This window comes from Peromyscus maniculatus, chromosome 3 (genome assembly GCF_049852395.1).
Source record: "Peromyscus maniculatus bairdii isolate BWxNUB_F1_BW_parent chromosome 3, HU_Pman_BW_mat_3.1, whole genome shotgun sequence".
Classification (NCBI taxonomy): domain Eukaryota; kingdom Metazoa; phylum Chordata; class Mammalia; order Rodentia; family Cricetidae; genus Peromyscus; species Peromyscus maniculatus.
This window is the reverse complement of record NC_134854.1, coordinates 45,276,982-45,290,715: the sequence shown is the minus strand read 5'-3', so window position 1 is coordinate 45,290,715 and position 13,734 is coordinate 45,276,982. Positions and strand designations below refer to the sequence as shown.

Here is a 13,734-nt window from a genome sequence, read left to right as displayed (position 1 = left end):
TGATAGTCCATATTTCTCTTAGGACTTTAATCCAATTGAAATAGGTTTTTATGTAGTCTTAAAGATATGGATTAAATTTTATTATTGTGTGGATAAATAATTTCTCTAATATATCTAATGCCAGCATTAATTACCACCTTAAAAGCATATAGATTTTGGTTAAAGTTTTAAACTTTACCTTCATTATTCTAATTGCCCTTACCTACACCAAATTCAGCCACTCCTTTTTAAGAGAGAGAGAGAGAAAGAGAGAAAGAGAGAGAGAGAGAGAGAGAGAGAGAGGAGGGGAACACTGCTATCCTGACCTATTGCTCTCTCCTTTACTGTCCTGAGAGAGGATCTCTCCCTGACCTAAAGCTTGGCTGACAGCAGCAAGTACCAGTTATTCTCCTGCCTCTGCCCTTCGCGGCTCTAGGGTTACAGGCAGGTACAACATGCCTAGTTTCTTACAGGTTTTTTTGAACTGCCTCAGTGTGCAATGGCATATTTGTTTCTGAAACGGTGGGTTGCCCCTGGCTCTCCTTTCAGCATGTTTATTTATAGCCCAGGAAGCAGACATTCCTTCATAGATCCTAATTTCTTCTCTTAATGGCAAATAGTATTTAATGATGGCATTTGGTATTAGGCATAGCATCTTGTTCTGAAGATTTTTTTTCATTGTACTAAGTTCAAGAATAGGTTAACATTTCAAAATAAAGATATTGTCTTAGGTTCATACTGATGTTTTCAATTAAAATTCAAATAGAGAAGGAGTTTTAATTTAATTTTATAAAGCTTATAATCGATTCTGCTTCTTCTTCATTGAGACTCCCAGGTTCCCAAACACAATGATAATTATTCTCTCACCTCACTCCACACTGTATAGAACATTTCAATGCCAGAAAAGGGGGTGTCTCTTTTGTCAAAAAGGCCAGCGTGAAAGATTATTTGTTCACAAGAGAGGGATGATGCATATTCTGTTAAGAGCAAACAGCCTTCAGAAAGGGCTATGGTTTAATGGGGTGGAGGCCACTTGAGAAAGAGAGACAACTGAATTACCAGAAGGCAAGTGGTATGTTTCAAAGTCAGGATATAGTAGGGAGACAGTGAGCTTCACACTGGGGCTGCAGACAGATGTCAACATCCCGACCAGAAACAACATTCCTTTCGGTTAGTGAAACAATGTCTTTCATTATTTTAATAAAGTATTATTTTTCTACTTTGTTATTAAAAGCAGAACATAGATCTAAGACAAGAAGAGATAGCACTAGGGAGATAGCTCATCAGCTAAGAGGAATTGCTATGAAAGGAAGAGAGCCTGGGTTCAAATTCCCAGCACCCACATAAAGGATGGGGATGGCTGTATGACTTAGCAAATCCAAACACTGGGCATACAAGTGGGCAGATCCTTGGAGTTTGCCAGCTGGTCAACCCTGTCAAAACTGTGAGCTTCAGGCTCAGTAAGAGACCCCATCTCAAAAGGTAAGGTGAGATAATGTTAATATAATACATATGTAAAATGGAAGAGCTGTAAATGAAAAAAATGAAATTTTCAGGAAGATGGACTTGGAGTATATAATATTAATCAAGGTCACATAAAACTCAAAAAAATACTCATGTTCTCACTCATGTGGAAGCTGAACTGTAATGTGTCCATGTATGTATGTAAACAGCTGTAAGTGTGGATATAGTATAATATTTAGAAAAAATTATCTAGGAAAAGTAATATTTGGTGTCAAGGAAGGACAAAATATAGACAAAAGGACACACAGTTGTGGAAGAGGACATAAAGCTAATTGTTTTCCTAGCTTCAATTTTGCATAGATTTTTCCCTTTATTGTGGTAGATAAGTGAATCAAAATGTAATTTAAAATGAAAATATAAAACACTAAGCAAAGCTCCATTGCTTCATAAAGGCTATTTTAAATAGATAGAAGTCCATCCAGATGTACAGAGTTTAGGCATGGGCAAGTGTTTGAGTGGCTTTCTTAATCTACCAGAGTGATGTTTTTATTTCTGAGTTCATTGAAATTATCTGATTTAAAAAAAAAAGCAGTCAGATCTTGGCTGTGTAAGTGGATCAGTACGACAAAAGCAATTTTTAAAAAGTATAGTAGGAAATGATGGAGAAAAACACTTGACATGCCCCTCTACTGCACTTGCAGGCAGGTACACACATACACATGTGCATACAACACACAGACTCACAGGTATAACCACACACACCACACACACACACACACACTAAAATACTGTCAGAACTGCTCCCTCTCATTCAGGTTTATACCAATTTAATGAAAATAGCAACTAAAATGTAGCTCAATTATCTTCTGATGTTTGAAGGAGTATGGGAGTACTAATGAGCCGCTGTCTTAATTTTCTCTCTGCCCACAGAGGACAAGGTGTGGACCATAGTGTCTCACGACTTACAGATGCAGACGACAGTGGTAGGCTACAACCCAGAAAAGTATTCGGTGACACAGCTCATCTACAGTGCCTCCATGGACCAGATCAGTGCCATCACCAGCAGCGCCGAATACTGTGAGCAGTACGTCTCCTACTTCTGCAGGATGTCCAGGTTGTTGAACACTCCAGGTAGGCTGCGATGGAACATCGCTTTTAATTACTCTCTCAGCTGGTATTTGCAATTGCCTGAACAATCCAACAGGTGTGGCTTATTATCTTCTCGTCCACTCATCGCTCTTTAGTGTGCAGACGGCTGTAAATAAGTCCATTGTAATCATTGGGATTGTTTTCTGGACAGCGAAGCTCAGAATGCATGGCTTTTAAAGCAATTCCATTATTTTAAGTTCATGGATTTTTTTTTTTGGTTGTATGCACATATACAAGGTGTGCTGTTAATACTTGTTCATCAAGCAGTTGCCTTGGGCAAAAGTTTGTCAGAGCTCCTTGTGAGCTTTCAAGTGTTGCTCTTTGAGGTCCTCTGGTATCTTTAACGTAAAGATGAAAGCCTTCTGAAGGCTGTCTGCCAGGAAATCTGGTATAAAGCAGCAAGAGATTTTAGGGCTCTTTGCTGTCCTTTAACAGTATCTGTCTTAAGAAACCCTCCCTGAAGTTCCTATCATGATGGTCTATTTTACTAATATATAGTGTATATGTGTGCACAAGACTGTTTTGGGGTTTAGAGAACAAAGAAGCCCCCAAAGTTATACTCAAAATGCATTCTCCGCAAGAACGCCTCATGTGTTGGGGGTGAGGCATGACACTAAATTTAAGATGTGGGCAAAGATATGCATTCTTTGGTCCACAACACAGCACCAAAAGTGAGCATGAGCCTTGAGTGAAGGGAATAGTGCCTTCAGATTTGCAGCTGTGGGGTTTTCCAGATGCATCTTTGGGATGTTCATTGAAGTTGAACTTCTGTGTATTTGCCTATGTTATGCAGTAAGTAAAGCTGTTATCTATTTATCATGAGCAATGTATTTTGAAATATGATTGCAGAATGGCTAAATCAAGCTAATTTGTATATGTGTACCTTACCTTTTTGTGGCAAAAACAATTTTCAAGAATGTAATATAACTATTACAGACTATAGTGACAATGTTCTACTATGGATCCCTTGTTATCTGGCCTCACTTTCCCATGGTTTTTTTTTTTTCTGTTCAATTGGGAAAAGAATGTCTGTTTTGGTGAGGTACGATATTAGGCATCTATGAGGTCTAGGGCATGTAAAGACATGAATGGTATATTTTTAATTAATAAACATTATTATATCATTGCATTGGGTCAAAGAGTAGTGGGCTATGCGATGCCCTAAATCAGCACTGGATTAGATCAGCATTCTTTGGTAACTGCTTGTGGAGAAGAGTTAGAGGCAAAATATAGATGCTTTTGTGATTGTGTGTTTCTCCTGTGCAAAGCCTTGTGCTATTAGTGTGTTTATAGTGTACACCATAGACTCTAGAAGAGTAAAATCTGAAAATATAAAAATGATAGGTTTAGAAAATTAGGCCTTGTATTGTTTGGCAGAAAGATGTTTATGGTTGGCATGTTGAAGCAGTGTGTCACTGAAAAAGCAAAGAGAAGTCCCCAGGTTGATGCTTGGGAATGAACGGCAGTAGATGTGATGTGAATGGCTCTTCTGGTGCTGTTCAGAAGCCCTGGCCTGGGCAGTGAGTATGGACGTGGGTGGGTGCAAGTAAACGCTATGCTGTGGACTGAGTCCCCACCTGTCCTTGTGAGTCTACGTGTTTCTGAGCCTGCGTGGGCTTGAGAACAACACACAGAACTTAGGAAACCAGAGTGGTCAGGTTCCACTCCCTTTGTCTTTGATACAATGGATCTAAAATGAGGTTGAAAGTACACATTTGTTTTGAGTGCCATGAAATGAACTGTGTTTCTAATGATACGTATGTGGAAGCCCTGGTTCCCAAAATGGCTGTATTTGGAGATATGGCTTTTAGTTGATAATAATATCAAGTGTAGTCAGAATAGAGATGTCCTAATCCCAACTGGATTGGCAGCTTTACAGAAGATTAAAGTTCTCTCTCTCTCTGTCTCTCTCTCTGTCTCTCTCTGTCTCTCTGTCTCTCTCTGTGTCTCTCTCTCTCTCTCTCAACCTCCCTCTCCCTCACACTCTCTCTCCCTATCTGTCTCTCTCTCTTCTTTATCTCCCAGCCCCTCTCTGCAATGTATGGACATGATAAGGAGGCCCCTGGCATGCCAAACTAAATCTACCAGCTCCTTGAACTTAGGCTTCTTTCCTCCTGAACAACAAGGGAACACATTCTCACTGCCCAGCTTCCTGCATGCCTCTGGCATTTTGCTTAGTGGTTCTAGCAGATACATGATGAGTTCTCAGATGATGTCACATCTGAATGGGCTGTAGACCAACTCTGAGAATTTGAGAGTTCTACACAGCCCAACAGGTGTTTCTGTTGTCCTTGACTGCTCTCAGAAATTTTTTCCTGGACCCTGCTTACACTGCTAGCAATGACTGTGGAAAAACCAAGGGCAGAAAGAGTCATTAATGAATCTCATCTGCTTGTTTTTCTCTGTTTCATGAGTGAGTGCTCTTCACAGAGGCTCTGTTCACAGATTTCAGTTAATTATTCTCCAGTCCTGGAATGGGACAAATTGCTCATCAGAAAGAAATCTTGGTACTTTCATTGGTATAGTCAAATTTTCATTATCAAATTCTTCTAGTAGTTAAAATATAATAATATTTTTTAAAAATGCAGGAGAGCTGTCAAATAAGTATACTAATAACTTACAGTTTAGGTACCAGGAGAACTGATTTAAGGCTTATTAAGGCAACTAACCTTTATTTCTTTTGGTTTAATACGTAGCCTTCCCTCTTTCCTTCACTAATAATATTTTTCTATCAGCCACACAAGGAATCTGACATCCCTCTTGCTCTCTTTTATATAGTGTATGATATACAAAGCTTGAGAAAAATAAGAGAAATATGACAATTTTAACTGTCAACTTGAAAATCTAGAATCACTTAAGAGGGGGAGTATAAATGAGAGGTTATATAGACAGGGTTGGTCTGTGAGAGTTTATAGTGATTGGTTATTTATTTGAGGAAAGAGCTCCCCACTGTGGGTGGCAGCATTCCCTAGGCAGGAAATCTTGAACTGTATAAGAGTAGATAAAGCTAACTACTCTGTACACGGGTTAATTCATTGCTCCTAACTCTTGATGGTGGATGGATGTGACTAGTTGCTCCAAGCTCCTGTCTTCACTTCCCTGAAATGATGGACTGTAACCTTGACTGTGAGCCAAATAAACCCTTTCTCCCTTATGTTGCTTTTTGTGAAGATATTTCATCACAGCCATGGGCAAAACTATAACAATAAATTTGTTTTGTAGTAAGTTACATTTTCTAAAATAAAGTAGATACTTTTCCCTTTGACCTCCAGATGACCTTTTCAGGAAAGAACTACTACAAGAGTGAATTTCTAACTTTCACAATAAATACAATATTTTACTTACGTTTTCAGAGAATCCAACATTCTATTTTAAGACATTTATAGGTTGTCGTTATACCTAAAATGTTCTTTGAGAATTATCATCATGTGCACTGGGCATTTTAGAAACACCTTATTATTCTTTCCTTTTTTCCTCTATTATTAAAAACATATTTTTCTCATTCCTGATAAGAGTTTCATCTCCCTTTATTCCTCCCAGTTCCTCACTACCTCTCCACCCATCAGGATCCACTCCCTTTCTGTCTCTCACTAGAAAGAACAGACTTTAAGAGATAACACAAATATAACAAGATAAAATACAATGAGATAAAACAAAAACAGTCCCATCAAAGCCGGACAAGACAGCCCAACAGAAGGAAAAGAGCCCAAGAGCAGGTACAAGGATCCGACACCCAGTCATTCACACACTCGGGAGTCCCATGAAAATACTAAACTGAAAGCTATAATATACATGACCAGGACCCAGTACAGACCCAGTGCAGACCCGTGCAGGCCCTGTGCTTGCTGTTTCACTCTCCATGAGTACATATAAGCTTTGTTCACTTGACTCCAGGGCCTTAGTCTCCTGGTGTCCTCCATCCCCTCTGACTCTTACATTGTTTCTGCCTCCTCTTCTGCCCAAATACCCTATCATTTTTTTCATTCACACAGGATCTGTTCTTGATACATACTTGCTAATTTGAAGGAAAGTGCATAGCTTCAAATATTCCTTTATGAACGCATAAACATTTCTTCTTAAACAGGAACAAGCATGCACATTTTTGGGTTGTTTATCGTAGTTCTGATTCCAAGGCCCTTCACACAGGTTTTGATGGGATTTGGTTGGGATTAGGGAATGACTGCTTTCAGCAAACATTCACAGGTGGTTTTGTGAGCCATTATTGGGAAACACTGTTGATGGCATGTGTGCTTCTCCTGTTTAAATCTAAGTAGTCAGTCCTTTATGTTGGAGAGGACTAAAAGAAATAAGGATTCTCTGGACAGGTAAAATTAAAATGGCATACGTAATTGACTGCTTTTTTCAGCTAAATCGCACTAATACAGTGTTGTTTTTAATCCAACTGATGGAACAATCTCTAGACATTGCAAAGTGGGTTTCTGCCCACTCTCCAGTGTCCTTTCCCCCACTCCCCTTTTCTCCTTCCCGGGTGAGCTACTGCGCAGCACAGGGGCAGAAGCGCAGTAGCACGTCAAAGCTCCCTGTGGACCGGAGGCTGCAGCAGTCCAACTAAGAAAGAAGAGAATTTAATAAAAAACTTTAATTAGTTGTTTTAAGGGACTAACGCTTGCTATAATTGTTTCTTTCCTCTTTCGTGGTAACGTCTGATTTTAAATATCCACTTAGTCATTCTGTAACTAAGACTGAATTATACTGGAACTTCTTCAGAAGCACTCGTTGGCATCTGTTTGAATGCAAAGTATATTCATTATAGTCGTTGCAATTAAAATGAATATCAAATGAAGCTGTAATAGCTATGCGCTTAAATGTTATTCTTTATTTTAAGAGCCTTATTCTCCAGACGTCATTTGAGGCTCTGTAGCTTCTAAGACACTTAGGACTAAGAATTGATAGGCGTGTAGAGCATGTGCATTTCTATTGATTACTATTTGTTTGTGCCATACTGTTAGGGAGCAAATGTAGACTTCCTCAATCATTATTGGTTTCTCATGACTTCTAAGAGGATGGTAATATGTGGATTACAGTATTATCCATTGTTATTACAAAATTTGAAAATGGAATCACCTTTAAAATATTTTTTTGGCTATCCCTTATAGTCATGTTCAGTTTTCAATGTGATTATGAATTTATTTGCTCTTAACCAATCATATAAATATATAGAAACAAAAGTAATACAAATTGTGTAGTTCCATATATAAATTGGAATGAGGTCATATCAATGGAAATAACCAAGTATTACCCAATTTGAGAAAACAGATTGTGGTTATCCAAAGGTTGTCAGCATATTTTAATATTTTAGCCTCAGAATTATGAATGTAATAATATGAAAAAGGCAAAACTCATTGGAAAAAAGTTGAATCTGCTTCTTTTTTTTTATTTTATTTATTTTATTTTACAATACTATTCAGTTCTACATAACAGCCACAGATTCCCTTGTTCTCCCCCTTCCTGCCCCCCTCCTCTTCCCCCCAGCCCACCTCCCATTCCCACCACCTCCAGATCAAGGCCACCCCCGAGGACTGAGATCAACCTGACATCCACGGCTAGGCCCCGGGTGGAGCTCTGGGAGTCTAGCGAGAAAGAGGAGGGTTTATATGAGCGAGAATTGTTGAAACCAAGGTTGGATAAAGCACAGGGACAAATAGCCAAACGAATGGAAACACATGAACTATGAACCAAAGGCTGAGGGGCCCCCAACTGGATCAGGCCCTCTGAATAGGTGAGACAGTTGATTGGCTTGATCTGTTTGGGAGGCATCTAGGCAGTGGTACCAGGTCCTGGGCTTGCTGCATGAGATAGCTGTTTGAAACCTGGGACTTATGCAGGGACACTTGGCTCAATCTGGGAAGAGGGGACTGGACCTGCCTTGACTGAATCTGCTTCTGAAACAAGTCCTTTCAGAATCTGAGAGGCTGTAGAGACACTCAGTGTTTGCATGTTGTTAAGCATGAGGACCTGAGTTCAAGCCAGAACCTGTATTTTAAATAGTCGCTTTCTCAGCTTGCTTTCACTGCTTTCACAATGGTGACTTCTCGGCTTATTAATGAAACTGTTGTGAAAGCTAGCCAGTAGTCTTTAAGTTAAAGCAACAGATGGAGGTTTTGTAGAGAGTCTAGTGCCAAGGGCACTTTTAGTAGCATAGAATTTTTGGCTCTGCCTTTGAATGTTTCCTATATTGTCGTCCATGGTTTAATCTTTTCCCCCCGAGTTTGTTGTTCAAAACAAATGCTCAAATGACATTTTTAGTAGTTTATATATATATAAAACTATATATATATATATATATATATATATATATATATATATATATGGAGTAGTTTATGATTCTTACACAGATGTCTTCATTACCATCACTTCTACACTGGGAAAAAAAGCAAAATCCTTTTGTGAGGATTACTGCACCCATCTATGGGGAAATACTTTTGAGAGTCTAGAAGTGAGCACAGGAAGTTGGTCAGCTTGACCAGTGGAGTGCTGGCAATAATCTCCAGACATTATTCAAGACTAAGCTGAACCTAGGTTTCTTTGGGATGAAAAGACATGGTAAAATGGGATTGCCAACTGAAAATTGTGAACACCTAATAATGGACCTCAGGAGCCATTTCAAGTACAAAAACTAGCTGGACTACACAGAAATACAAATTTCAACATAGTTAACCTTTTCTTTCCTCTTGCCTGAAGTGTACTTGTAAACTCACAGCCAAGCAGAAGTAAGCAGACTGAGCATCTGATGAGTTCACAGGGTTCCTCTCCCCACTCCGTTGTTCCTTCCCTTGCCAGTGCCACAGGCAGTGTGTGCTTAACTCGGGAGTCGGGAAATCTGAAGGAGAATGTTCATGCCACGATCCTCTGTTTGTCTTGTGAGATACCTTGTTTACTTATAAATGCCCCCTTCTGATTTTAAACTCAATGTCCTTCGGGTAAAAAATGCTGAATATGATGGCATGAGCTCATAATCCTATAACTGAGACAGAGGAGGAAGAGACATGCAGATCCCGAGGCCTTCCCAGGAGTCTACCTAGCCGGCTTGGCAAGCTCCATCCAGGCCAGCGAAACCATCATGCCAAGCAAATGAATAAACAGACAAGAAAACAAATAAACAAAGATAAAGAAACATAAATAAATAAATAAATAAATAAATAAATAACTGGCAGAGCCTGAGGGATGACATCTGAGTTTCCCTCTTACCTCTGCATGCACACACACACACACACACACACACACACACACACAAACACATACACACACACACACACACACACACACACACACACGTACATATACACATACCCTCACACACAACCTTATACCCATACATACACACACACACACACACCCATAAACCTATACATATACACATACCCTTATACACACCCTGCCTCTTCACACACACAAAGAACTTGAATCTGAAAAGTCAGGCAGTGGGAGAAAGATAAATTTATATCCTGCTGGAATACAGTACTAGTCTATAACCCCAGTGCCTTCAGATGGCTAAGGTGCTTCACTTATTTAGACAGGACCTGCTAGCCTGTTTAAAATCACCTATTTGGGTGTCTTCGAATGTACTGCACTCATATATTTATTTTGCAAATCCTATTATAGTTTCTAATTCAGAATTTTCTCCTGAAGTATTCATTTCCTGCATATATGAAGATTTATTTAATTGCAGAAGTGTGGGGGGCTGTGTTTCATGTCTTTCTGATGATATTTAGTGCTGTTTGTTGGTTTCCAGGGTTTCATTTCTTTTAATTTCTCAATATAGCCTAGTTCCCATCAGTTAGACTTTTATTGCTTTTTATGTTGGAAGAAGCCATATAAATTATCCATCCTTTCGGGTAGTTTACTATTAGATTTTGTATCTATTGAAAAGGAGTTATGTTCACAATTTTTGCCTGTAAAGTAAGCTGTGTAAAATTCAATATACTTTGATGATACTAAACCATGATTTAGTGGCAACCAAAGGAGAAGAAAACAAAACTTTAGCATTGTGACTTATAACCTATTTTTACCAAAATAAAAAATAAAAATCTAAACTTTGGTGTACTTTTCAAGAAAACCATTTTTTTCCAACTTTCTATTTTCCAGTCTTAAAAAAAAAAAATCTTGGTGTTTAACTCTTGAAACGGTTTAGACATTTTAAAAGGCATTAACCAATTCCAGCCAAAAATTGTTTTAAGTAAATGAAACTCATTGTTACTAATCAGTATATGAATCAAAAGGTAAACCATTTATCTGATTAGTTATGGGCCCTAATTTTAGTATTAAAACCAGAGGGAAGCTCGGCAGTGGTGGTGCACACCTTTAATCCCAGCACTTAGGAGGCAGAGCCAGGCAGATCTCTGTGAGTTCGAGGCCAGCCTGGGCTACAGAGTGAGTTCCAGGAGAGGCACAAAGCTACACAGAGAAACCCTGTCTCAAAATAAAACAAAAAAACCAGAAAACTGGAGGGCTTAGTCCAATGAGACAAAGACAATACTGAAGAATACAGTCGGGGCCAGCAGGGTAGCTCAGTCGGTAGAGTGCTTGCCTAACATGAAAGCCTTGGGTTCAATCTCCAGCACTGCATTAAATGGTATCATGGTGCAGTCTGTACTCCCAGCACTTGTATTCAAGGTTAAGGCCATTGTAGGCTACACAGGGAGTTTAAAACCAGACTTTACTAAAGATCTGTCTAAATAAAATTATAGGTCCAGTAAGATGTCTCAGTGGGTAGAAGTACTGGCTGCCAAGCCTGATGAGTTTAGGATCCACATGATAGAATTAAAAAAAAAAAAAGCAAATTGTTCTCTAATCTCTATATGCATTACAGTAGAGATTACACACACACACACACACACACACACACACACACACACACACACACACACAGATACATGCATAAATATTCACACATACACAATTAAATAAGTAAATGTTTAAGGAAGAAAAGAAGCAAAGAAAGAGGGAAAAACACATTTAGAAAGTTGTCTAATAATGCTAATAACATTGCACATTGCAGTGGCTAGAATTGACAGGGCAGACACTGTCAACCAAAAACGCAGAGTGGCATCAGGGAAAAGAGCTATGTGAGGCTGTGTAGACAGCATCGGCAGGCAGTCATGAGAGTCTCGGCTAGGAAGATGTGAAGGGGAATTAATGATGGCTGATGCGTATGCATTTCCTGTATCTCAGGAAATGTAGCATGTAAGCTGATGGAAGAATTCACACAAGTTGACTAAGAAAAAAAAATGGATGAGGCTCCAGGTTAGAGATATCACTGATACTAAAATGAAAAAAAGCCTTAGAGCTGCTGCTCAGCTTCCCAAGTCAAAAGATTGAGCCACCACTGCTGGGAGGTCCCTTCACACCAGCTCTGTCTTCTGGTGTGAAGAACTTAACAGAAAAGAATAAGAGACTGGAAGAGAACGGGAGGCCACAGAGGCAGGACAGGAGCCTGGAGATCAACCCTGCACCCCTGTGGGTTTCACACTGAACATTATTCCTTGGAGGGGAAAGGGATGGCTGCAAGCTGTACATTCAGGTTGTCACATGGAGAAGGGAGTAGAAGACAGAGCTGGTGTGAAGGGACCTCCCAGCACAGTGTCTGTGGGTGTCTGAGAGGCCCACCAGGACTGAGAGAGGAAGAAAAACTTATTCAAGGTTAAGGTGAAAGAATCAAATGACTTACATAGAGTAAATGAGGAAAATTCCGTGGTGGCTCAATCTTTTGACTTGGGAAGCTGAGCAGCAGCTCTAAGGCATTTTTTGGCAGGGCTGCTTTTGAAGGGAAATCTGGAGAGTGGAGAGTTTCAAGAGCTAACACTGAGGACATTCATCTTGATGGTGATGGCCCATAGGGTGCAAATCCTTTTAATTGACACCAAAAAGACTACTGTAGTTTGTCCCTTCATTGCCATATAAACATAGCCAATAACCAAAATGAAATGAAAGGGTCCTCATGCTCTCTATTCTTGTGTTTATATTAGAAGAGCAAGGGACACAGTCCAAACTGACCCATCTCAATGATGGCACTGAAGTTTTGACTTTGCTTCAGTTCTCTGGTCTGTTTGGTTCTAGACCAGCTTCATAATGGCTATTCCAAGGACCTAGGAGATAGAGACTTCAGCTCTAGCTCTTCCCAGAGAGAGAAGCACATCAAGTGTGCCCACATTTTGTAAACCAAAACAAGTCACATGCTTTGCCAATCCTAACTAAAGGGGAAGGAGAAGTGTGCTCTTCCTCTGTGTGGATGAGCACAACCAAGGCAGACATCTGTGAACAATGGTGGATGCTTATGTGAGGAGTGAAAACAGGAGATGCTTATGTGAGGAAAGGAAAGGCAGTACCAATTAAAAGGGAGGGTGCTAATGGAAGGAAAGGATGCAGCTGTCTGAAGGGACTGAAAAGTGATGATCAGAACAGTAAAAACCAACAGAATCAGACCAGGAGTTTTTTCAGGGAGATTACTGTTTATAAAAAAAATACACAAAGAAAAAAAATGAACAAAAATGAAAACTGAGACAAGGCCAATGATGAGATACACTAAAGAGGAAACCTCTCTGGGTAACTGTTGTTGGAGGCCACTGCAGAATGAATGGAGAAGTGAAACAGAATGTGATGATTTTCAGGATATTTATAGGTGGAGCAGTGACTGGCTGGAGGAGTCACAGACAGAACAAAAGGAGGAATTAAGAATTGCTGATAATTTTAAGAATGAAGGAGTTGTATATATGCAAACTGTAAAAGAGACTTTACAGGAAGAACTTATACCTAAAAGGCAGAGAAGGAACAGTGGAGGGTTTTTTGTTTGTTTGTTTGTTTGTTTGTTTTTTAATCAACTGAAGTTGCAAAGTTGGTGAGCTCTGAAGTGAGACATCAAGGACTAAGCGTTCTCTATAAAGCAATAAGGCCCGCTCACATCTACCACTTGACTTACTCAGTACTTGTGTGTACAGTTAGTTTCCTTCAAAAAGATGGAAACATGGACATTTGTGAGGTTATTCATATCAATACATAGAGTTGACAAATTATCTTCTTAATGTCCTCCTGGTTAGACAGAACCTAGATGTTGATGCTCAAAGGTTGAATTCAAATAGATATCCCTTCAAGGCAAGACTTTCTTTTAAATAAGTGTACATTTAA

The 13,734-nt window shown here is 39.4% G+C and overlaps 1 protein-coding gene across 1 annotated transcript in view; it reads left to right on the top strand.

Annotated features, from left to right (window-relative positions):
• Cntnap2 (contactin associated protein 2) overlaps positions 1-13,734 on the top strand; it is a 2,081,518-nt gene that overhangs the window by 1,326,556 nt on the left and 741,228 nt on the right. Inside the window, exon 13 of the mRNA XM_042273149.2 lies at positions 2,374-2,574. Coding sequence (XP_042129083.1) covers positions 2,374-2,574 — 201 coding nt within the window. The remainder of the gene's footprint in view (positions 1-2,373; positions 2,575-13,734) is intronic.